The sequence below is a fragment of the Pleurodeles waltl genome, chromosome 2_2, assembly GCF_031143425.1.
Source record: "Pleurodeles waltl isolate 20211129_DDA chromosome 2_2, aPleWal1.hap1.20221129, whole genome shotgun sequence".
In the NCBI taxonomy this organism is placed as follows: domain Eukaryota; kingdom Metazoa; phylum Chordata; class Amphibia; order Caudata; family Salamandridae; genus Pleurodeles; species Pleurodeles waltl.
This window is the reverse complement of record NC_090439.1, coordinates 259,565,177-259,591,971: the sequence shown is the minus strand read 5'-3', so window position 1 is coordinate 259,591,971 and position 26,795 is coordinate 259,565,177. Positions and strand designations below refer to the sequence as shown.

The 26,795-nt window shown below is 41.3% G+C and overlaps 1 protein-coding gene across 1 annotated transcript in view; it reads right to left on the bottom strand.

The window, feature by feature from the left end:
- The window catches only part of MTRR (5-methyltetrahydrofolate-homocysteine methyltransferase reductase), a 543,648-nt gene that overhangs the window by 248,776 nt on the left and 268,077 nt on the right, over positions 1-26,795 (bottom strand). Inside the window, exons 10-11 of the mRNA XM_069219713.1 lie at positions 15,788-15,830; positions 14,560-14,755 (exon numbers count right to left, since the gene is read on the bottom strand). Of these exons, the coding sequence (XP_069075814.1) occupies positions 14,560-14,755; positions 15,788-15,830 (239 nt within the window). The remainder of the gene's footprint in view (positions 1-14,559; positions 14,756-15,787; positions 15,831-26,795) is intronic.

Sequence of the window (26,795 nt, the reverse complement as noted above, 5' to 3'; positions counted from 1 at the left end):
ATCATTTTCTGGCATTTGAATCGTGATGGTTGAATCGGCAGCAGTGTGCGCGATTCATTCTTGGCAATTAACCCTTGCAGTTCAGATCGGCAGAGTGCGCAATCATTTCCTGGCATTTGAATCTTGATGGTTGAATCGGCAGCAGTATGCGTGATTCATTCTTGGCAATAAACCCTTGCAGTTCGGATCGGCAGAGTGCGCGATCATTTCAGGTATTGGAATCTTGATGTACAGTTTGGCAACAAGATGAATAGTCATGTTTGGGCAACTGAATCCTGAAACTCAAATCAAAGCAGAGTGAGTCTTTTGCAGTTCATGTTTTGGGAATTAATATGTTAATTGATTCTTGTTATGACGTAGTTGCTATTCCAAGAACTAACCTGAGAGAGTTCCATGTTCAGTGCATAAGATGTTATTCTGGAAACGCTTATATGAAAGTCTGCGTAATCCTTCTATTACTTCCAGGTATCCAGAACTAAAAAGTCATGTTATTGAAAAGCTCTTGATCTCTCATGTTATCAGAGTATAGATAACTATAACAAAGGTCATGAAGATTAATGTGAATAACTTTGCTATTGTGTTCTTAACTCTTGTTTCCACAGGTCTCCTTCCCCGCTGTTCTCAACCTAAACCCAATCCCCTGCTTGGCCATTCTTTAACTCTGTATTATAACGGCTAGTAGAGTTTGGAGCTGCCAAGAGGTAGACATATTGGGAACAGGCGCAAAGCCCGAGGATCCGGTCTCGCTGACACATATGTTAACATGGGGATTGTCTTTAAATATCTTTTAAGCACAGTTTCCCATTAGGAGCAGATAGAGATCTGAAGTTTGGGGTCTCTGAACTCACGATTTTAAAATAATTTTTTGGTAATGTCTATTTGAAAATGCCACTTTTAGAAAGTGGGCATTTTCATGTTTAAATATTATGTGCTTCTGCTTGGCTACTGAATCGACGTCTGGGTCAGGCTGATAGTTGGGCTGATGGTGAATTCACTCTAGACAGTGACACAAAAAGAGCTGAGGTGTGCCCTGCATATCTTGATGAGTCTTCCTGGACTAGAGTGGGAGGGAGGAGCTGATAAATGCACTTGAGAAGGCTGTGCCTGACCTCACACAATACAGTCTCCAATCCCCTAGACTGTGGCCAGGGCAGGGCAAGGAAGCGGAAGGGTTTTGTGCAATACAAATACTTTCCTTTGAAGCTTGCCTACTCCAGAGGCAGAAATGAGTATAAGTATTGGACTGCTGACTCTTTAGAACACTTCTGGATCAAGAGGAGAGGAACCTCTGCCAAAGAGAAGAACTGAAGAGCTGTAAGGAGGAGTTCTGCTCCTTTGCTGTGTGTGTTCGCTGGGTTGGCCTGCAGTTGCTGCTTCTGCCTTAGAGAGGACAAAGACTGGACTTTGCTGTGTATCCTTCTTGTGAGGTTTCTCCAACGCTTGGACTGAGCCCACCTCCTGTTAAGAAGTCTCTGGGACATCGAACACTTCATCTGCCAGCACCTGGGCTTTTGCTAAGACTCCTGACTTGCCAAGTGGTGCCACATCCAGCCCCTGGGGCCTTGGAAGAAGGCGCTACTAACACGAAAGAGATAATACACACACCGGAGCCAAGCAGCAGAAAAAGCGACATAGCACCTGCACCGGAGCTGAAAAATCGATGCAGCACCGGTGGAATCAACGCATTGCCAGCTCAGCACGGATTCATTATTGCCGTACGTCCTGATTTTCCATACATTGTCCCTGGGTATCAAGTCTTCAACATCACCGCACAGACCCAAGGCTGCCTGTCTGGAAATAGACTCATCTCTTCCTTGCAAGGAAAAAATAGATGCATTAATTGCCAGGTGGGAGAAGGATCAATGAACAGCCTCACTTGCGAGTAAGGAATCAATGCATCGCTGGCTTTTCTGAGGCACCCTCGCCCCTGCAGCATAATTTTTTTATGCATATCAGGTACTTTGTGGTAAAACAATGCATCCATTGATTCTTATGGATGAAGACTCTTTTTACTTTAAAATTTGATACCTCTTTCTGGGTATGTTGGATGTTTGTTGTTTGGTTTTGTTTAATTTAGATGAATATCAGCTATTTTTCTAAACTGGTGTGGAGTCTTTCTGTGGTGTCTTCACTGTTTTACTGTATGTGTTGGTGTAGATACTCTACACATTGCCTCTGAGATAAGCCTGACTGCTTGTGCCAAGCTACCAAGGGGGTAAAGCAAGGGTTATCTCAGCTGTTTATCTCCCTTACGGTGACTAGAGTGAGGGTCCCTACTTGAACAGGGTGTAAACTGAATGCCAACTAGAGACCCCATTTCTAACAAATGGAATTTACTGTTGTCTCCGTCAGGTCTCTTTAGAACCTCCTCTATAATCTAAAATCTTAATTGGCATACATTATGACCTAATTCACTGAAATGCTCGCATCAGAGGACTTATTACACATGCTGCTTTTATGTTCATATAGGCATTACGCCTTTTTATATTTTCCCACAGGGACCATTTCAATAGACTGATGCAATTATAGGGGTTACATGATTCTGCGGTTTTGTGCAGAGGAAGGGAGTTGGGTATCTAATTATCATAACAGCTTGCTGCAGTGATTGCAATTGTTCTAAGAGAAAGTGGATTTTTTTCTGCAGGCTCTTTTTCCTCATTACTATAGCCTTACAGCCCGCCGCAGCGAGCTATACAGGCCATTAAAGGCCCGCTCCACCGTTAAAGGCCTGAACTGAAGGCTAGGGCCCTTAGCAAGAGAGCAGGCCTTTAATGGCTGGTATAGCCCACCTATGGCCGGATACAAGGCTATTAATACATTCTGCCCACAGAGGGCACAAAGTCCTTATTATAAAAAACAAAGGCATCCCCCCCAACCTCCAATGCCTTTGATTCACAGCTTTTGCTGTGATTGTTCAACAGCTAACAGCCACACGCAGGTCCACAGCTGTTAGTTGTTGAACATTCACAGCAAGAATTGTGAAAGGGGGCTGAAGCTAGGCTCTGGCTTTCCCCTACCTCGCTAAACTGTTTTTTTTGTTTTTGTTCAGCTGAGCCAGGGAGACCCAGGAGCTGAGCAGCACTACCCTCTAGTGTGCCCTGCAGCCTAGCCGCTGCCTTCCGCCTTCTCCTGTCCACTCCATGTATTCTGGAAAGGCAGTGAAAATAGAAAGGCAGAGGCTGTTTATAAGTACATTGAAATGCTGAGAGCTGCGGGCCTATGCCAAATTATAAAGGACACTACCACTCTATTGTTTTAAATGGACCTCTCAACATTTTAATATTCAACTCTTTTTTTTATAAGAGACTTCTTTTTATGGTATGTGCCTTAGTTTAGATTTTTATGTTGTATATGTTCAAAGGTAGTTCCTTAAACGTGTTCTTGAAGTCTGTCTCCGGGCCACAGGGTACCATAGCTGTTTCCCAGGACCCAGTACAACCCCCCTTTGAGGTACTGTGGTACTCCTGGGGGACCTGGTGTGTAAGGATCCACCTGATGGTACCTGGTACAAAAAATGTTTCAAAAATGGTACAGGCCATGCGGGCTAGGCCATTGTGTGCAGCTTTAGAGGGTTGTACACAGGGAGTTGGATGCAGTACCTGGCCAAAAGCTGTGTGCAGCAGCAGTTGGATGCATGGCCTGTCCAAAGGCCAGATTATGCAGTCAGCCTCTGTTGTGCACAGCTGAAGGATGTGCTCAGAGTGGTTGACTGCCTGTGGGGGTTGTGCACAGGGATGAAAGCTGTGCACAGCTGAGGTTGAGCACTGGCGGGGAGTTGGCCAGGGCCCTGGGGCCAGCTCGGCTGCAAACCGCCAAGAACCAACCGCCAAGAACCACATGAAGGGGTGTTGACCAAATGCAAAGGGTTGGCTGTTGTCCCAGTTTCGGATATAATCATAAAACTCCAGACATTCACTGAAAAAAAAAGGTTAAAAGTAACATTATATTTAAGTTTGGTTTGAATACCTTTATGTACCTAAAAAAATGAAAAAAACAAAGGCTAAAGTGATATTATAGTTAGTTGGTAGAATAAGATATGAGCTAATGTCATAAAACACCTAAAAACACTGAACTACATGAACATACATGTAATCAACTAACTATAACTTGCACCCCATGATGCAGTGCTTTTGAACTTACATATTATGTCACTTATGACATACCAAAAATAAACTTTTTAAAGCAAAACACTGAAATTCAACAGTTATAATTAACAGAAGTAACTATAAGTCATGCCCTCTCCATGTACATTTTGTCATCAATGATGTCAAAAGTAATGTTATCAATGATGTCATCGAACATGTCATGGATGATGTACTATGTGAAGTCATAAGAAGTGTGTGGCAAGAGAACAAGTTATAATTACTTCAGTTAACTATAACTAGAGAATTTCAGTTGTATTTTGAGTTTAAAAAGTCACATTTGTACTGAGATTTTCACCTAACTATAGCTTCAATGTAACCTTTGTTACTTTCAGTCAATTTCCAAGGTTTTCTTTAATGTAAACTAAGATATTATTGCCATACCTAATTATAACAACACTTTAAGCTTTGTTTTTATCATAGAATTTCAAAGTATTTTTTCTAACACAAATTATAAAAGGGTGTCACCCCTACTAGATTTTTCAGAGGGTCAGAACACCAAAACATAAAAGACAACCTTTTGGCTTTACCGGGCCCGTCAACATATGCAGACAAAGCAGACCCATTGGCTTTATCAAAAGTCAGCACAAAAATGTATCAATAACTGTAAACCAAAGCATTCATTAGTATGCACATAGCAATGCTTACTAATAGTTACAAAAAATTAAAAATAAAGCATTTTAGTCAAAATAACCATAAACATGTTTGAGTCTTCGACACTCTTCAGACACAAAATGCAGTCATAAGAGCAACCACAAGTGGTTCGCCCACACCAACTGAAGAGCATACAGTTCCTACTCGAAGTAGAGATGTATTTAGTGACTCAGAAGACTTACTGCAATAAAATATTCCTAGAGGGGTGCAGCGCTTCCTGCAGACACTCCAAAAAACATGTTTTTAAATGGTTGGTGAAGCCCATGCATCTTCTTTGGTCATCCACAACCACAAAGAACACAAAATACAATAAATAGACCTTGCAGGTCATTATAAGGCACACCCTGTCAGAAGCAGTGAATATGAAATGAGGGGCTACTTCACTCATTTTATATTCTTGCAGGATTATTTTTATTTATATTTTTGTTTGGATTCTTCAGTCCCACCCAGGGTACCCAACAACTATATTAAATGTTGGGCTCCATCGGGGAGACCCATGGCCATAGATCATTCACCCTTGCTGGCATGTGAGCAGGAGCTAGCAATTCTTTTTATTTTTGTATGGGTGCCCGGTCTCACACGAGGCACTCAACTTTAGCCAACATTGTGGTCTGGGAGGGGAAGCCCATGGCGCCCTCGGCCCACGGGCTCCACTACCAGCACTTAACCTGGATGCCAGTGGGAGCCGGTTCAATTGGCATGCTCCTGCCGGGTGGGATTAGAATTTGTTTTTACTCCCGTCGGGAGGAAGCAATCCTATGATCCATGCCAAGAAGAAGGCGAGCAGAGCGTTAGCTTTCTGTTCTCTCCCTGTGTTCTCCCAGGCAGGGAACCGCTCAGTTTCCCTGGGAAAGGGGACATGGTCTGTCATTGGATCGCAGGGGCAGGCCTCCCCGGTGCCATTATATGGCTCAGCAATGAGCCCAAGCGGGGTAACTCTGAGACCCCCTGAGAGGCCTAAACGATCAGGGTATAATACCTGCCCTATGTATACATTTATTTTTTCAGGATAACCTAAAATGATTAAACAAACATCTTTGTTGATGCAAGGCAAGTCAATTAGATCTTGTCTTTTGGTCTGCTGGTCCTGTGGTCCCCCCACATCTCTAGATATAAATTGAGAAGCATAATTTTTTCAAAAACTACTCAACAGATTTACAGCAAATCAGAAAAAACACTCTTTAGAGTCTTTCGATCTAGCTTTCTGTGACATTTATTATTTTCAACTGTTTTGGCATTAGCTGTATCTAAACTTCCTATGGGAAATGCATTTGGGACCTACTTTTCTCAAACTACTTGATGGATCACTTTCCATCAGATAAACACACACACATACACAAACACACCTTGACCCCCCCGCCCCGCCTCCCCTACCCCTTCCACCCCCTCCCTCTGTAACCTTTGTTTTTTTAACTGAGCGATATAAGGGCAAATTGGAATACGTGGTCTACAGTGCTCACTTTTGCTCTAAAGCCAGCTTGCAGAGGGAATAATAAATTATTTCACCCAACCAGGCTTGTAATTATCAAATTACTGGTTAACAAAATATTTTTTGTAAATGATCAATCTATCAAGCAGGCTGATAGATGTGTGGTTTCCTGAAATTCCCCCTTTTAAAAATGGGAATATTTCTGCGCCATGGGATGTGTCAGGGATGCCATTGCTAAACATTATTCTAAAGAACTGCAGAGAACTCTATTAGAAATCTTGGAACAGTATGTGTCCCCAAGGACTTATCAGAAGTAGGAGCTTTCCCAACGTGCAAAGCGTCTATTGGACTGGTAGCATCGAACAAGGAGAAAAACAAAGTATTAAATACAATAGCTAACTTAACTGATTTCTTACATAGTGCAGAAAAGGCTGAGGTTCATATGTGTGGCGATATGAAATGATCAGTGGGGGTACTGCCAGCAAGGTTCCTATGTGCTAATCAAATTATGTTATTCTGTGGCAATTTCAACATAATTATGGATTAGCCGCATTTGACACATAATCCATCATCTGCTATGTACTCTGCAGATTTAAAAAAAAAATGTTCCTAGTTTAAATTAATCAAAAGTTAAGCAACACTTTGCCATGCAGTGAAAAGCCCTTGGCAAACTTGGAATGATCATTGTTAGATTGCTTAGTGCTGTGTTCAGGTTTTAAGCTACAACTAATGAGGTGAAAAATTTGCCCAGACAGTGTTAACGTGTAGCGATGATAAAATAATGAAGTAATGTTATAAAAAAGTGCTGTATAATTTATGTTTTGTTGCCACATAATTTAGTCAACCCTGTCACAAAATTTGGCCCTCCCTTGTCACATAATTCCAGTGTCCCCTGGCTTTAACATGCCAAAAGGCTGTAATATCTCATCTTTTGATGTTTCCAAAAGGTTCAACCAACTGGCGGTCCCCCATCTTTTCTCGCTACCCTTCAAAGAGCGTTTGTATAAATATCTGTCCCTTCTAATGTCAGGCGGATTACAGGATTTAATGGCAGTGATCAGAGACTACTTTGCCTTAACACAGTCACTTGTATTCCATGGAGTAGACCTGATCCTGTATGATACAGTGATTTCACTGGCTTTGAACAAATATATTTTAGAGATCTGAACAGTCATGTAACTTAGTAATTGAGATATCACGTCTAGGACAATCTATATTACAACATATCGTTGAATTGAAGAGATTGTAAATTCGTGTAAGAGTGGCTGGGTTTATTTTTAATCTTTTTCATTTCAGTGACCTTTTATTATTCCCTGTTGTTTAGGTTGAGGGGGTGGATCAGTGGGGACCGAAGGACTAGAGGTTATGTTCTTTCTTAATGTTAAATAAAGCGCATTGTGGTCCTAAATTCAACAAGATTAAGACACATTTCGTTGCTCAAGAAAAGTAACCTATCCTACTTCTATAGCTCACTCTTGAATATATAAATGCTCTAACTATTTCAGTCTGATATGCAGTGGCTGTTGCACCCACATAACCTGTTTAAGGGCGTCAACAAGACTAATTGAATAGCTTCTATTGGTCGAGATTTAATAGGTTTGGCATGTAGGCTTTGGATCCCACGTGGTCATCTTCCCGATCTGTAACCGCATACATTCAGTCTTGGGACTTATAAGTGACATTACTGTCTCCAGCCAACATGGGCCGGCGGTGGTTTGGCTTCAATGTCTTACAAATGCAAATCTAGGACAAATTAGGAGACCTTTTATTGGTGCGATTATATATGTTGAACAATTTCACCACAAATCCTTTATTCCGATGTATATTCAACTCAATGATAGCCAGAGAGATAATCTCAGTTTTTTAAAATTACAATTTAATTACATTTCTAACCGGAGGATCAGGCTACAGTATGAACAGTGTGCTTTGGATGGAAATGCTTTGTCAGAGTATGCTGTAAACCCTAGCCTATAAGCTGGTTTATTTGCCCATGTTTCCTGAAGTATAGCAATGTTCTATGAGTCAATACAATTGCTCCATGCTGGGTCAGCTAGTTTTTGGAGCAACCCATCCACATTTCAGAACAGCAGTTGTTGAGTGCTTTGAGCCCTCAGTAGACAGCTTATCGCTACAACTCTAGGGCTCCACGCTGAAGCCAGATGATAAGTCCAGGTAAGGGTCTGTTGCACGAAGACATTCTCAAGGATAGAATTAGGTGAGTTTCTACGTGTCTGACAGGGGGCATGTCTGCCAAGTTGGTCTAGTTTGGCACCCATTCTTGGGATGCTGGATTATCCAGTCAGTCAGAGGAGCTTAATGTGGATATGGTGAAACATGTCAGGATAGGTTTATCCTGATGACCATAGCACATTGTGTATATGGAAAGCCGCTTGGGCAAGATAGTCAATGTGTAGCTTGGGTTACAATTAAAATGGATGCTATAACTTGTTGTTGGGATTGTATGTGCATGCAGTACCAAAAGATTGTTGATTTGTTTTGTATCTTTGAGTGTCAAATTAATATGGTCAAATGGATTCGAGTGTTGTGGTAAGGGTTGTGCAAACAATATGTAGGAAGAAATAAAAGAGTATCAATGCTTATGGACTATAATCCAGGGAATAATTGTATTAATAAGTGAGTCAGTTTCTTCCCTTTGGTGACCTCTCAGCTTGGGCACTTTGAACATAAAGACTGTTGGAGCATTACAGGGTGCAATACTTCAGGATGTGTTACAGGATTATTATCCACCAGCTGAGAACAGTTCTGATGGAAATCATGCAGGCCCCCAGGGTGAATGCCACCGGGCAGCCCCATGCTCACCTTAAGTAGATGAGGTATGGGATACTGGACGCTATATAAAGAACCTGATTGCCTGTTAGATATACTAGATACTCCTAGATTGCACATGGCAGTATAACCCAGGCTAGGAGTGCTTCAAGGGGGGAGCAATATTTCATGATGATAAACATGACTGACCAGCCAAGGAATTTTTGTTGGAAGACTTAAGCTCCAAATTAGTTAGATCTTGTTCCGTTGGCGGATTACTTAACTGCATGGGTGGAAGTGTCAGTAAGTTATATACCTTTCTCTAAGAAGCCCACAAGTCTTGAATTTATTAACAGAACCATTGGTTTAACTTCACTTAACTCCCTAGCAAGAAAGTTGAGTCTAGTGTTATTTTTAACCTTATTCCTTAATATTTGTGGTTGAAAAAAAACAGGAGTGTCATGGTCTTGATACAGGGCCTCAGCAAAGAAGTGAGGTGATTGGTGCTTACAACAAGTGGCTCTATCCAGTGATGTTAAAGCAGAACAGGTGGTTTATGCAAAACATGAGAGAGGTTTCTATTAGATATGTGACTGGTTTAAACCATCTTGTTTTGTACTTCATGGGATATCGGTTATAACAGTATGTATGGTTGTTAATGGTATCAAGCAACTTTTTGTGGCCTAAGGAATAATTAGGAGTAGCATTTTACATGTAATACTGGGTATTTTAGACAGGGGCAGTATTTAGTTTGTGCTATTTCGTTACTTAAGATGTTTTCTGCCTCCTCAATCAAGACATCACTCTCATGGGGGGTTTCATGTATCAGATGCATGTCTTGCTGCCTTAGACTTTGCACTTTGTTAACCGGCTTGTTATTGCAACTGTATTGATTTTGAAATATGATTCTTCATGAACTTACTGGTATGTGTTTTTAAATATTTTTTATTAACCGAATAAAGAAATGTACTATAAGGTCCTTTAAATATTGCACAAATGTTCTCCTACTAAACTGTAGATATAAAATATCACTACTGTCTGCTCTACAAAGAGGCTCCATATTGTACGTTATCTTTTAAGTGACACTTAATAAACATCTAAAAATGGCTGAATCTTTGATTTTAAATGTGTTTCTAATTGGAACTAATTCCTATAGTGAGTGCTACCACTATACACTATGATTTGTAGTATTAATTTTTTGAGATGTGTTTGTCTCTTCCTTAGTTGGACTGCAACATTTTATTTATGTTTTTACCTATGGGACTGATTTAGTGTTTGGCGGACGGGTTACTCCATCACAAACGTGACGGATATCCTGTCCACCTGTACGATCCCATAACAGCCTATGGAGATCGTAATATGGCAGACGGGATATCCATCACGTTTGTGACAGAGTAACCTGTTCGTCAAACCCTAAATCAGGTCCTTGTTCTTTATGATGGATTTTAATGTAATGTTTCTGATCAGATCATACAAGGTGGGATACCCGCAAAACATGTCATGGCTGCAATCATCATATTACAAAGGCCATACCTTGTAGAATACAATTCACAAACTTTAAACTGTACTGTAAAAAAAACAGTAAACTCTTTTATGATCAAATTGAGATATGAGATAATATAATTTGATGGAAAGGGTTTTTAAATTTGTGTTGGAAAGTGAATTATCACATGAAATTTAGACAATGATAATTTAAGATAACCTTGTCTTTTCTGAATGATCAAAACATGTTATTCTTTTTAAGATCTGGCTCACCAAAGAATCAGTGTCTAGTCGTGGACTTTCAGGGTCTATTTCCAGCCATTGAGGATCATTTTCATACAGCCTCCCTGAGACGTGGATCAGTTCCACATCAATTCAAACAAACAGTGGCTGACCTAGGTCTTCCATTGGCTGACATATTTTTGGCACTGTCGATGTTCATTTTGCTATGGGTCCTGCATAACTTTATTGGTGGGGAAGCTGTGGGGCTCTGTTCAATTAGAAAAAAAACTTGCTACATTCAAAAACATGTTTTTGGTCTCAAAAAGCACACTTTGTCATAGCTGTCCGTGGCACAGAATTAAACTACTTCATGTGTGGATGTGCTCCTTGTGAAAGGGCAGTGAAGGTAGCCAATGGCTGACGTTTGCTGACACGCTGGCACATACTGTATGCTGTAGTGGGTGGTAGAAAATGTGAATGACACATAACTAGACCAATGCATGAAGAGGGTTGTCTGAAAGCCCCTATAAGTACATTATTATACATATCATTTTAGTAAAATCAAAAGGTCTTGGCTATCACCAGTCCAATCAATACATGGTAAAACCCCTCTTGAAAAAACAAGAGCTGGATACTGAATAACCCAAAATTTCAGGCTCCTCACTTTGGTGTCCCTGATGCCTTAGGTGGTAGAAAATCATTGTGCCAATTGGTTGGCAAATGTTACTGAAAAAACGATGATTTTAAATTAACATAAATCAGGCGTTTGTCCTAAACATGGTACTTAAATACCGTAAGTGCCAATTCCCAACCAATTAGAAATTTAGCAGCATGAGGGGCTATGGAAGAGGATCTTGTGATTGAATTCTCCTGCAGCCCTTGTTACAGTTCACTATATATCACTGCTACACCAGCTAAATCACCGGGATTTAAAAAGCAACCTCTAGCGTAGTTTGCTTCTTTTCTCCAAGACAGGTCCCAATCAGTGGCCATGTCGACCTGCTCTCCCCTAATGTTCAGTGACATGCAAAGTGCCACAGGGGTCAGTCTTATCTCCTGTCCTTTTTAATCAGTATGTGCAGCCACTTAATGACTAGATCAGGTCCCATAGCTTTAAATCCTTTATATACTCTGTTGATATTAACTTCGATCAAAACTCAGAAAACTCCAGTAGCAGGCTACAAAATTGCCTTATGAACATCCAAAACTCGAGAAGAAGAAGGAGGAGACCCGTATGCTCCCAGGGATAGTGTAGTATACTTGTTGATAACTTGAGATACACTTCGACCTGCTACTCTCCAGAGCAACACTTTTTTTCTTCAGTAAATATATTACCAAATACTAAATACAAGAGTGGTGCATTGCTAATAAAGTGAAACAACCTGATCCTGCATAATGCCACATACCATACCTTACAGGTGAAAAAGGCATTCCAAATGCAAACCAGGTGAGACACTTTTTTTGAATCTCATGACAACTAGATGTTATTGTTAGCCCCACATTTTTCGAGATGCATGCAGCACGGTGTATCTCTCCACTAAACCAAATGGCTGGCCACCCCCATAAACATGTGTTTTAGCACAAAGTGATAAAAAGGAATCACACACCCTGGCATCAAATCTGGTGGCCACTTTAACAGCATGAGTGGCTCTCTTACTAAAATTAATGAGATAAATACTGGGAAGTGCGGAACTAGTTCACCAATGTGGTGTCACGGAGGTACACTAATAAAATTGTATCAACTATGTTGAATTTTACATTTTTCAAACACCATACTTTGTTTCTTATCATTCCTACCCCCCACTTTTATTTTAGAGCCGAGATTTAACAAATGTCGTGACCTGATGAGGACCTCTAGAAATTATTGAGCCACCATTCCGAGGTCAAAACGCGTTAGCAAGAGTGTGTAAGCAAGTCTAGAGCGCTGTTTCCCAAATACTAAAGAAATCCAGCAACAAGCGCTTTAGGAGAACCAGGGGACTTGACCGATAGGAAAGGGCACCCACTATATTTGGGATTTCACTCCTTACTGTGTGATTTGGCCTCCCGATTAGCTGGTTTCAAGCATCACCTGTGATTTGCACAAAGGTTTAGCTTATCCAGGACTCTGAACATTGGACATTTTGAATGTAAACATTTCTTTTTTGCTTTAGTGTCGGTGTCTTATACTATTTTGTTTTGTATTTTTGGGGCGTAGGGACCCACTATGTGATTACCTGTAACGTGAGCATCTTTTTTTAAGGATCTTTGAAGATGTATATATAAATAATGAGCCGATTGTGTGTAATCAAGAAGATGAAGTAACTTAAGTAATGAAATATAAATATTACACTACTTGACACAGGATTAAGGTGCTGTTCTGTGTACTTGACGGCAATTAATTAATTGATAGCTGGTGGCGGGAATATGTGTATCGTGTTTTGCCATAATTATTTAAAGCTCTATTGAAAGAAAACTGAGGTAGTTATCAATGAAGCACTATCTTAAAGCGGGTCGTCAAATCTCTGGCCTCAAAAAAATTAAATGAGAAATTAACTATAACCAGTACTGCAGTGAAGAGCCTAGGTGTTTGTTTTGACCAGAATCTATCATTAGTTCATTAAATCTTTAAGGACCATATGACTTGTCACATTAAGAACTCTAGATAGAATTAGGCCTTTACATCCTAGACAAAGGTTTGCCTTGGTAGTATGTGCTTGTGTACTCTCACATATAGACAACTGTAATTCCATCTATATGCGCCTTCAACATTCTGCCACAGCAAAACTCCAGCATGTCCAGAACATGGCTCCAAGAACTATTTGGAGTCAAAGGAATTCTGAGAAATCTGAACACATCTTAGGAGCTAGAGAAAAATTGGCTTGGCTGTTGACTGAGAAAAGAATTGAACTACAAAATTCACCCTTCACTGTGCTTTCACACCCAAAATCTGATAGCTGCAGCACGCCCAAATACCAGAGAAGTTTAGAAAAATATATATGGTTTTAGTTCTGGTATATAAACTGTTATATAAAATAATCCCACATTTAAAAACGCGTATAAAATTACACATTTTGGGCTATAAAACATATACATAGGATACAATAAAATACAATAACATATGGGAGAATGAATGAGACAAAATAGTTGGTCTTCACAAGACAGCATATCTGCTCTTTGTGTCAACAGCAGTCCATGAATTGATTAAATCCCATATAAAGGTGGTCTTCTGCTGTAAACCGTCATAACATTAAAAGCAAAAAATTATTTGCAGGGAACTTGAGTTGGACAGTCTGTCTTAAACCATGTTTTCCTCAGTACTTTGGGCAGAACGTTCTGATAGCAAAAAAAAACCCTTCTTGCTCAGGATCGGTCAACATCTTTTTACAGAACAGATTCTGTTTGGGGATTAACTGTCTTCCTGCACATTGATTACGGCAAACATAGCTATCAAGCACAGGGGTTTTGTTGGAACCACCATGTAGAGATCTAATGTAATTCACCACCAACTTGTATAATCCTCTCCTAAGGACCATATTCTATTTAGTTGTTGTTTATTTTGTAATGTTTGAGGGCACAAAACGTACGATAAACCTGCCCCTTGAAAGCATTAACCTATCAGGGTGGATACTGCTGCCTTTCTTTAACCTCCTTATAATGCTTGATTGTCAAACCTGTGGATACCTGACAAATCAAAATAAACTTTGGATGAACATAAATTAAAGGAATGCCTGATCATCATTAATGTATTGAACCCATTAATATGGTAACCTGTCTCGGAAAGTCACTTTTAGCTGCAGCATCAGTGTTCATTATGGTGTCAGTAGTTCCATGGAAGACACACTTCCATTCCCATTAGAACGTTAGCAGAGCGAGCCTATGTACCTTTGGAAGCACAGTTTCTTTCGATTCTTTGCAGTCAGTCTGTAGGGTACTGCCCTTCACATGAAGCATGGGTGCAACAAGTTCAGCCAACCACCCAGTGCACACTCCTTTTCGTGCAACAGGTCTTTCCGGACACGATGGGAAGTCCACAATATTGAATGCAAAGTGCAGTTTCCCTGGATGGAAGAGGCTAGAACTGCAATAACAGAAATAAAAATCTATAAAAACACAGCAACGAGGATGCGGGTGCAAAAACATATGGGGCAGGTTGAATACATTTTGCATAAGTGTAGTGAAATTTTGCACCGTTAGTGTGAAAACATTTGCATAGATTGACGATTGCATTTTTGCACCAGCTGATTGATAGAAATGACATTTTTGAGCTTGGCCTTCCAAACGTTGCTGCAAATTGGATTGCGCATCTAAAATGTTAGGCAATACATAAACTGGAGTTTTACATTAGTAGTCAGAAATTCCTGTTTATTTTAAAGCACAAATTGTTGTTTTACATGCGCATCACTTATTAGACAAAATGTTACTTGGAAAGGGCATACCTATTATACAAACACTGATTATAAATTGAGGGGAAAACATGAAGCTTGAGCAGTGCAGACGGTGGCCCTGGTTAAAAGATCAGTGGTTGCTAAATTTGAGTTCTTAACAGTGAAACATCCGAAAAAGCACAGTTGCTCAGTAGAGGACATCTGACACCATCCCCGCCTTCTCCTTTCACCCGCCTGAAAACTAAGAATTCCAAGTCCCTTTAACAGGAGAGGATACAATGAACGGCGATGTCTTTCTATGTAAGGACCGCGAATTGCCGTCAATACAATGGCACACGTTTTTCCGGGCAGAGGTGCAGAAAGGTCATCATAGGTGTGGGTTTCTACGTGCACACTGAATCTTAACTAAGCCCGGAAACACAAGCACGGGCAAGCAGAAAAGAACTATAAAATCAGCAAACCAAAATTGCCATAAAGATTTCCAATTTACTTTTACAGGAAAGTTGTGAAGGTCAGTTTCAAGTCTGCAAAACAGTGTAGTTTATGAAGCTGCCTCAAACATTTCTTGACTTGTTTACTACATGTCATAAGTCACAAGGGCAGATACACAGCATGCAAAAGCCAATTTAATCCTTACAGTGCACCTCCCACGACAGACTCCCCCCTCCCTTCAAGCAGGTATTTCAAAGATCAACCAAAGATTGCACATAAAGACAAAGGAGTACCTTGCTGCAGAATAGGGTCTGGCTTGAAGTTTAGGAAGATGTTCTGGAGAAAGAAAACAATCATCATTTAATCAGAGCACACTGCGATTAAATGTAAAGTACATCTTTAACTGGGCATCGTAGATCAGAAATATTAGTTTTCTATTTTGCTCCTTATAACACTGTATACGCTCTTCCCCCCAAAATCTAAAATCCTTGGTCTCTTGCGCCTTCATTTGAAAGAGTATAGTTGCAGAAAAGCAGAACAAAATGCTCAACACGTAGGGTAAAATTAAAACATATCAATTGGGCACAACTGTATGGTACATCACATGTTTACAGGCATATACTGCAGGCTTCCACGTAATTCAAAGTTATTGTTAAACTTATGTGAAAAAGCACTCTGGATGACGACGTGCTTTATAGATGTTTATTTAGGTTCGTAGTCGTAGATGCCTCAGCCACACATTTGCTCTGTCCCCACACCAGCCGTCTCCACTCCTAACTGCCAGTGGTGGTTTGCAGGACACAGATGGGGTGGTGGTGGTGCACGGGGTGGGTGGGCGGGGGGCGGGATTAAAAAAATTAATTAACGGAAAAAAAACCTCTGGCGCGTCGCTCCTCTGCTGCACACAGGCACAGGCTCCCAGCCTGCCCTCCGGCCAATCCTGACGCTGTTGTGAGCAGTGTCAGGATAGGCTGGGAGCGCCCAGCCAGGGTGCTCCCAGGCAGACTGGGAGACTGTGCAGGCTCTCGTCAGCCCAACAACTTTGTTGTTGGGCTGGAGAGAGCCCCATGCGCATGTGTGTTTGGCCAGTCCGAGACGGCCAGCCAAACACACTCCCCCCTTCAGTGCGTCACCCCAGTGGCCCCGCCCCTTTCAAAGAAAAGGATAATAAACATGGTTTATTATCCTTTTACTTGAAAGGTTTTGCAGCTGCTGCTGCTGCTGGCGGGGGGCAATGCCCCTGCTCTAACCACCTCTCTTAGAACCCATTGGAACACTCCTAGCTGGCCCCCAATTCCATTCTATGCTCTAGTTACTACACATCTTCCCTCTTTCAAATACAATGTGCAGGGTAAACTTTGAGCAGGTGGCGTTCAATGGTATGCAATTTTGTAACAAAATGAATGATCTAAAGAGGATGCAATAACAAAGGCAAAATGAACAAGTAACTCAAGTGCATATAACAAGGTAAAATGGAAAACATAGTGGAACAAAGTGAGATTCCTATAAATCATTACTAAATATCAACCGAAAGAACTAAGTTAGACTTCTAAAAGTAATTATAAAATATTGTAAATATCTTACTCATCACATAATCTTTTAAATGTTGGGGTACTCTCTCTCCTACTACTGCGCTGTGGTTCCCCTCCCGGTAGTGTGCTGTCACTCCTCTATGAACGTTCATTTTTCACTCCCTTCTGATTTTCTAAACTCTTTCTTGGTACCACCATTACTCTACTCAAGTTCCAAATCTGATTATCATCCAGTTTGACAGAATTTTTTAAAACTGTGACCACCGTTCGTGGAGCACCAACCTTAGAAGATTTAATTAAGCCTGGGGGTATTTTCCCCCTGACCCAACTGCCTACTGATACCACCGTCCTCCTTACAGAATGTTTGACATCATACCTCTTTTTTTATTTATGACTTTTCCAGCTGTTTAGCACTTCAATCTTTTTTTCTTTTCTGGAACTCTTCGTTAAAGTGATTTATCCAAGTGGGACACATCAACGAGTTGGGTTCCCTCTCTCTGAAGAGTTCAAATGGAACCCACCTCGTGGTGTATGTGGTCACTATGTGGTGTAAATCAATATATTTCAACTCTTACTTGAATTTAATATCTCCAGTCTCTTGCCTTTGGTTTGGCTATCGGTATAGCTCCCTTGAGTACTTTATAAAATCTCTCCACTACTCCATTCGACTTTGGCGATAAGAGAGCACACTTCTTGTCCGAAATGCGCCTCTGAGGGAGAAAGTTATCCATTTCCTGTAACACTAACTGTACTCCATTACCTCTTAAAATGGATTCAGGGATTCCTTTCCTGGTAAAATTATCTTTGAGAAATGTTACTACATTCCTTGTCTCAACACACTGAGTGATTTAAATCTCTGAGAACCTGGAGTATAAGTCAATTAAAACTAGCATGTAATATTGACCAGTTCTGTTAATTACAGGCCCTATAATATACAATGCTATTTGCTCCAATGGATTCTCCAGTTGTTCCCTTACAGTCATGCGCTATGTTCTTGCCTTGCAGGCATTGTCACTGTTTTTGCAGTCTACGCATTCTCTTACCACCCTTTTCACAAGGCCCACCAAAAGTGTAACCTTATTCTCTCTTTTGCTTTGCTAAGACTCAAATGACTTGGGTGTGCCAGTTCCATTACCCTCTTTCTCAGACTACCCGGGGGAATCAGTTTTAAGCCTCTAAACACAAAGCCATGAAGTACTGACAACTCGTTTTTCACTTGTCAGTACCCGAGGCATGACAAAGCTAACCTCTTGTGCTCCCCAATCCTTCTTCAATGTTTGCCATCCCATCTTCCTCAATGTGCTTGCTAACTTGTGGTACTTACTCATGCTTCATAACCTGATCTTTCCACTCCTTGCTCAAGATGCCTTCACACACCTTAAATTCATCTGTTTCCTTTTGTTGTTCATCCAATAATTCTTTCTCCTCTGCTATCCTCTTTGTACCAACCTAAACAGACAGTCAGCTACTCAATTCCCCACCTTAAAATTAAAACCTTGTAGTAAAATCACCCACTTACAGATCCTGCTTGAGACTTTATGTATTTATGAATTTGTGATCTGTCCACTTTGTTTCCCATTAGAAATGTTTTAACTTCTGAATTGACCAAAATATACACAGCCTCCCTTTCAGTCATAGAATAGTGATTCTCTGGACCCTTCAAGCTCTTTGACACAAACATAATGGTGCGTTCTTCACTTCCTTCCACTTGCTTTAACACAATTCCCAGCCCCTTGGCACGGACATTTGTGATCAACGCTGTCCTATCTTGTGTTTTAAAACTTCCCACTGATTACACTTTTGACAACACTTCTTTAAGGTCATTAAACTTCTCATTACACTGTGTTGACCATTTGTATCTCATTTCCCGCTTCAATAGCTTTCTCATATAGTAGGCCCTTGCCGCAAACTGGGGAATTAACTTACAGTAATATTTCGCCATTAACAAGAACCTGACTACATCTTCCTCATTCTCAGGTACAGTCAATTTCCTGATAGTGTTCACAAATTCCTTCCCCCATCAACTTGTAACGTAGATAAACTATCTCCTTGCATCCAAATGTGCACTTACTCTCTTTTAACATAAGGGCCCTGTTGCTTAATCTTTCCAATGACCTCTCTCAAACATAGATCTTGTTCGTTCCATGTAGTGCCATATACAAGGACAACATCTTGTTAAATCTTCACCCCAAGTCCGTCCAATACACTCTCCATTGTCCTTTTAAATGCAGAGGCAGCCTATATTAACCCAAAGATGATTCTAGTAAACCTAAACACACCGCAATGACTACAAAAAGCTTCAGGTAATTCTTTTTGTCAACTACACCTCGATTCCCACCGAGTACGTTCTTGTGCCACTCCCACTGTGTGTAACCCTGAACACTCACCATCCCTCCGTAAGTCCTTAGGTCCTACAACTTCCCTGTTTAAAAAAAAAAAAAAAAACATAGAAGGTACGCTATTGGAATCCAGAATCACTTATAATTCAGCCTGTTGGGCCCAGCTGATTAAGCTGTCAACTCTGCAAGAAACATAAACTTTCCCTATTGTAATCCGTCCTTTGTTTTCAATTTCACCAAAAAAATAGCCTACCAACTTGATGGGTTGACCACCATAAGCTAACGGTCTGATATACAGCTTCAATAGTATCACCCTTCCAGCCAGTCTCTCATTATAGAATTCAGTGGGGACCAAAGTTATCTTTGCTCCTCAGTCAAACAACATATTCACACTATACCCCCATTTATCTGCACAATGTTCCCATGTCAACTTTTATTTCCTTGTTAATGCACTTAGGGCCAGATGTAGGTAAGTATAATTTTGCGACTTGCAATTTGCGAGTCATAGCGACTCGCAAATTGCAACTTGCAAAACCGAATGCAGAAAGGTGTCTCAGACACCTTCTGCGAGTCGCTATGGGGTCGCAAAGACCCACCTCATGAATATTAATGAGGTGGGTTGCAGTTTGCGACCCCATAGCAAGTCCATGCACTCACAGGGATGGTGGTCTGCTGGAGACAGCAGACCTCCATGTCTGTGACTGCTTTTTTAATAAAGCAGTTTTTTTTTTTTCTTTTTGCAGCCCGTTTTCCTTAAAGGAAAACGAGCTGCAAAAAGAAAAACTTCCGAAACCATTTGGTTTCGGTTTTTTCAGAGTAGGCAGTGGTCCATAGGACCACTGCCTGCTCTGAAAAAACATTTTTGTCGACATTCACAAAGGGGAAGTGGATGGTAACTGCGAGTTGGTTTGCGACTGCATTTGCAGTGACAAAGCAACTCAGCATGGCGATGCGGTAGCAAATAGGAAGGGAACACCCCTTCCTGTTTGCGAGTCGCAGTCTCAAATTGCGAGTCGGTATCGACTCGCAATTTGAGTTTGTGCATCGCGTTAGGCCTTTTGCACGCCGCAAACTGCGATTTTCGCAGTTTGCGATGTGCAAAAGGCTACCTACATCTGGCCCTTAATGAACAATTTCCCCCCACCTGCAGGACAACGAAATCAGAATCATCAGTGTCCTCTTTAGCAGCCTCCATTTTGTTTTTTATTTTTAACTTGCAACACTTTGCATAGTGGCCTTTAACTTCACATGACTTACACACCACTCCTTAAGCAGGGCATTTTTTGTTGTTAGCCATATGACCAACCACCACACATCTGAAGCACTTTACTGTGAACTTCTTTCTTTGCATGCCCTCACTTTTAGCTTTAACTATACGATGTTCTTGTTCTCTCCCTGCATGTCCAATCTCTTTGTGATTCTTTTTCTTACTTATGCCCACACATGCTAAAGAATGTTCTATCTTCTTCACCATTATAAGTTCTTCATCCAGTTTGCGGTAATCGTTTTGCCATATCTCATCTCTTACTCTTTCTATGTTGCACCCCAATATTAATAAACATAAAATGGTCCCTGATTCGCTCCTCCACACTACCTTCAAATTTGCACAATGATGTTAGTTACCATAGATGGATGACATAATTCTCCACCAAACCTTGCACATGCTGAACCCTCCTACCAAAGTGGTATAGCTCTAAAATTGTGCTGACCTTTGGTAAATAATGCCTGCTTAGTTTTCTTTTTTTATAAATATATCAAACTTAATGAATCCCTCTCTTTCTTCATCACTCAATTCTGGAAAGTGTTTGAAAACCTCTTGTCCTTCTGGCCCTTAACATTGGAGAAGCAACAAGGTTTTTCTTTCCACACTCAATGTCACCCCACATACTCTGGGACAGTGTGCAAATACTATATTCCACTTAACCCATTTCAATTCTGGTTCCCATGGTGACATAAAAAAGGGAGGAGGAGATATATTCTACATGCTGAAGACTTAAAACCTTATGGGCTACACTACAGAATACATGAATTAAGTTCCAACTAATAATTGATGCTCGACCAGACACCCGACTACATAGGTACCCGTAGAGATACTCAAGTTAAGTGATGACCAGTTGCAAACACCACTCCGGTACCCAAAATGGCACCCCACGATCAATCTTTGCACTTTGAAGAGTTATCTTCTGGAGATAAAGGAGTTCAACAGGATGCTACTATGATCTTTCATTTATCACCAAAAGCTGTAAGCTTATAGAACTTCCCTAAGTATCTTTCCGCTAACCACTGAAATGGTGGGGATACCAGCAAGTGCACTCCTTAGTTTTGTTATATTAACCACTGAGATCCTTAGACACACTAACCGATGAACATTTTCCTTGTACTGGATACATCAATGAGATCCTTTCTACCTAAACTCTTTCTACATCAGAGAAAATCAGAACATTGTTTGTTCTGCAGATCCATATATAAGCTACTCTCTGACAAGACCCCCAATAAGGTGAGTGGGCCCTTTTCACATTTAAATAGCTGAGTGCTTCTCAATAAAATATTTGTATATAGCGCTATTATTATCAGGAGGCTTCCATTCTGTTTTCTCTTGCTGAATCTTTGCCCCTGTGCACAAGCTCCCTCCTCCCAGCAATATTTTCTCTTTGTTTTTCTTATGGAATAATTTACTGAATTAAGGCAGCTGTCGCTGAGCTCACACACATTGCATGTGGCGACCTTCAGAGGTTCTATCTCACATACTGTAGCTAAGTTCTTGGATGTCCCAGAACACTGTTGTGTAAGACAAATCATTGATTAAATCAAGTGTTACCTCACACACACACACTACAGCGCACTGAGATTCTTTGAGGTTAATGGTGCAGTAAACAAATATCAACACTGCAGCTGCAGCGCTCGTTTCAGCAAGTGTTTTTTAGGTTCAAGCCTGGGATAGCATATCGCTTGCAAGATGCTGCAGTAGTGAGAAAAGGGCTCGGAGCCCCGCCCATGTCACGTCAGTGTCTTTCATTGGTTTGTGGGCTTGCCTTTTATAATCTGCTTGCTTTCATTAGTGCATACGTTATGCCTTTTCCGGTGGTTATCCCTCCTCGAGTGCAGCAACCAAGTACTGAAAACATAGGAGGCTCGCTGTTTTCTGCCCGGTTTGTGGACTACTTTTTATCATTTTTCGCAGCGCGATCTCGCTTGGCAGAAGTTGATCGCTTTGCATGACATAAATTCTGAAACCGTTTCTATTTCCATTTCCATTTTTTAGCAGCACGATCGCGCACATTATTTTTTCCATTTAATGAGGCAAGAAAAGTCCGGTTGGGAGTTTACAACTGCTAATAGCTCTAACTCAAAGAAATGCGAGACCTGTTGCATTGCAAATGCTTGTTTCTCAAGTTTTTTGCCAAGCACCCTGTTCCACACTGCAAGACTACTTATTAATATTGGAGGCAGCAGCATTAACTTGAAGCAATCACTCAGTATTTTGCAGTTTATTGCAATCTCCATTCCAGCTAAGCCTCTGTTTTAGACCTGCATCACTTTATAATGTCTCTCAATTTGTAGAACTGTGGGTAGGCCCCCCATCTGGTACACCTCACTGCTATACTTTCTGCAGATCTCTTCGCCTTTCTTGAGGAAGACACAACACAATTTCACACAGCCCAGAGGGGATTGATCATGGTGTTGAGGCACCATCTTTTCATCAGATCGGCAACAATGTGAAAAAGCACTCTGGAAGGCTGAGATGCTTTAAAAATGTTTATTCCGGTTTATAGTCGTAGAGGCATCAGCCACCCAGCTGCTCTGTCCTCGCACCAGCAGTTTTCACTGTAACCTCTCTTAGAACCCATAAGAACACTCCTAGCTCCCCCAATTCCCATTCTACGTTCTATTTACCACAACTTCCTCATTAGGGTTTTTTCCTGAATGTGTCTGTGTAAATAATTGAGTTGTTTTCTTTTAATTTCCATTTGAGTGCACCATGTATTCAATAGTTCTTCTTTCTCCCTGCTAGACATGTTAAATTAGTACGTGCCAGGAGAAGTGGCATTGCCCCATGTGAAAATTCATGTCACACTTTGCACGGTGTTCTCATGACAAGACACTTTAATCCACAACATGCGCAAAGATGAATGTTGTATATCATTAATAATGCTTTCTATATCTTTACGGAGTTCTTAACATAGAGGCACAATTCCTAGTTTATTCCTGCTAACCAGGTCCCCTGTGCCAGATCTCTTTCCCTAAATTGTACAGTTGCTTCTTCCAACTGACACAACCTTTAGCACTCTCTGTAAGTCCCTAGTGAATGGAACCCCTGGTACCTAGCTCCTGGGGTACTAAGGAAGGTCCATAAGGACTGCAGCACAAATTGTGCCATCCTCAGGGACATCTCACCAAATGCACTCAGTGCTGCCATTGCAGGCTGCATGTCTTGGTTCAGACAAAAGTGAAAACACGAACTGTCACACCTCACTGTGTGCCAGGTCCTCTACCACTGCATGGAATTTTAGTAAGTCACCCCTACAGAGGGCCTCCTGCCCTAAGGCAGGGTGTATTATATCACATGTGAAGACATATCTGCAGGAGTATTTATGCCCCTGCTATTGTTATGTAGCGATTTTATTTAAGGCTCCATGCACGCTATTTTAGCACACTACGCCTGCCGCTGTGCAGTTTAACCTAGATATATTTTATTCAGCTTTATTATTTTAACAATAGCCACATTTGCAGTCTTGTTTTATTTCTCCCTATCTAGCTGTTCTTTGCTTCGGCCAGCACTAAGTTCTTAAGCAAGACATTCTTGTTCACTCTGTGCTTCTCCCAAGGCTGCAGAGCGATAAGGTCGCTGGTAAAACATGGTAACGCTTTGTCTCTGGCATTCATAGAAATATACACATCCTCACGTAGGGACATTTTCTCAGACATCAGCTGTTTATTTCTAAAAATTTCATATTCTAGCCAGATGACCACGACTGCATGCTGATTGCTGAACCCTTCGCTACAGCGTATACAGACCTCAGGCCTTTGATCAAGTATGGGGGATGATCTCTTCCCAGGGGAACCTGAAGGGCAGAACTAGAGCTTAACAAGCTGTGCTCTAATAAAGCCTAGGTTGGAATTAGTCTATTGACTCTAGTGACAATATGGTAACCTTATTTCTATGCTTTACTCTCCTTGTCACAATTTTAATCCTGTCATGCTTTATCGTCCTGGTTATTGCAGTACATGCTTTATTATCAAAGATGCAATTGCTTCATTAAAACCTTATTGAAACAAACACTGCCTCTGTTCGTCATTGTATATGAAAGACCAATGCAACCGAGAGAAATGGATGAGATCTGAGTGACCATGATTTCCCTGAGGAATCAATTGTGTCATGCGCTCAGCTGCCCAATCATCCCTGCTCTTGTGCAGAAATGAGGCACTGCTAGTTAGCGGGAGCAAAACCCGGACTGGGGTGACAGGTGTCACATGCAGTGGGTTAGACTCAGTCTCCCACACCTCAGGCAATTCTGCCGCTCAAATCCAGTAGTCTCATTAGAATCATGAGAGCCTACGCAACATGGCACTACTAACGTTTGGTCAGGCTCCAATTTTCGGGTCCTCCTGAGTATCTCTATCTCACTATATACAAAGACATCTCAGTATTATATACGGAGACGTCCGTGGTATTGAGGATTTTCTCTGCAGCTAAATAGGGAATACCTAACTAAAGCTGTAGGATGTTCAAGCTTGAACCATTAAAAAGATAATCCCCATTTGGTGAGCCTATCTCTGAACAAAATTAACCATTTATTATGGCGAATCTGCAACAGGTAGCAATTGCAGTCAATAGGAGACCACCCCTTACTGCCCATCTACTGGCACATGGCCTAACGGGCCCACGGGGGTCCAGTCACATTTGTTGTTGGGGCTTATGCAGCCTATAGAACAGAACTGTTTTATTCTTCGGTCACATTTCCAGCAGTTGATGGGAACATAAATACATTTAATCACTATACACCAACAAACGCAACTGCACAATACAGAGCATATGCACATCTAGAGATACCCCTATCATATCAAGAACATAATAATTGCCTTGATGGTGCCCTACCCCACACAATTTTACATGTTAGGTTTGGTCCTCTATATAATGAGGGTCCTACCTGGCCTTTATTGGCCACTTATACACCTCACCCTGCAGCAGCGAACCTAACAGCAGCTGAAATCTGTCACTTATATGCTGATCTCACGGCAATATACAGACGATTAATACAGTTTGTAATGCATACACTGAACACAAACCCAGCACGTGCTGCACCAGCGCAACCACATGCAGTGACGCCAGGCATAAACCCTGCAACTGTACATTCCATAAGGGGTAAAGTACCCGCCAAACGAGGAGACATTCCATTTTGGTTAGCTAAAAAAATAAACACGCTGGAAGCAGTATTTCCCCATATGGGACCTCAGGATAAACACAGAATATTAACAGTGTGCTTGCCGTTTGGGATGGCTATAGACAACTGTAATACATGGGGCACGGTATTTGCCACGCTCTATACTACCGCACATGGTACACTGACACTTGCCAATTTACTGGAAGAGTTTAAACAAATTTAAGATAAATACGGGGCTTCCCCAGCCCTGGACTTGGGGATGCAACTGATGGGCAATTTTGCCACGGTATCTTCAATAATATTAAGTAACCTTAAAGGGGAAGCGGTTGCCCTAGCAGTGCGCATGTGGCTCTGGGACGTTCCTCCACAGGATCAAGAACGCGAGCTGCCAAAGATTATCACGGAGACCTACTCTAGCATTGGTCGAGATAGCCTGGGGGCCAGAACCACAAAACCACCATTTCAGGGTAAATCTAATAAAGATTCTACCAAACAAGCACCTGAAAGTACTAAGAAACGTTGGGATAAAAAACAACAAACACCTAAGAAGGAAAGGGGAGAATATCCACATACGGAGACCCCACAGAATAGATGTAATCTGAGAAATAGAGATAATATAAAAATGCCTGACAGATATCAATATACTGATACACTCCAATCTCGTTCCTTTCAGGACTCATCAGAAAAACGCAGTGAGAGAGGTGGGTGGCCTGTGCGGAGAACTGAGTACATGAAACCGAGACAGGAATCTCAACGCTCAACAGAAGTTTGTGTTAAGAAAGAAGACAAACTTACTCAACAAAAACCGCAATTTAAAAAGAAATAAGTGGCAGCGACTGCAATTCGACATGCCACTCAAGAAGAGGGCTTTCTTGAAGAACAAGAAGTGGGCACTAGAGCTATTAGACAGCGCAGCAGAGGTCACAATAGTTAGTCGGAATCTTCTAGAGCATCTGGAGGTGAAAGCAACTGATGACTTCCTACAAGTAGAAACTGCGGACATGCGTGTCTCCATGCCTGATAGGGTGTACAAAGTAACGTTACTGT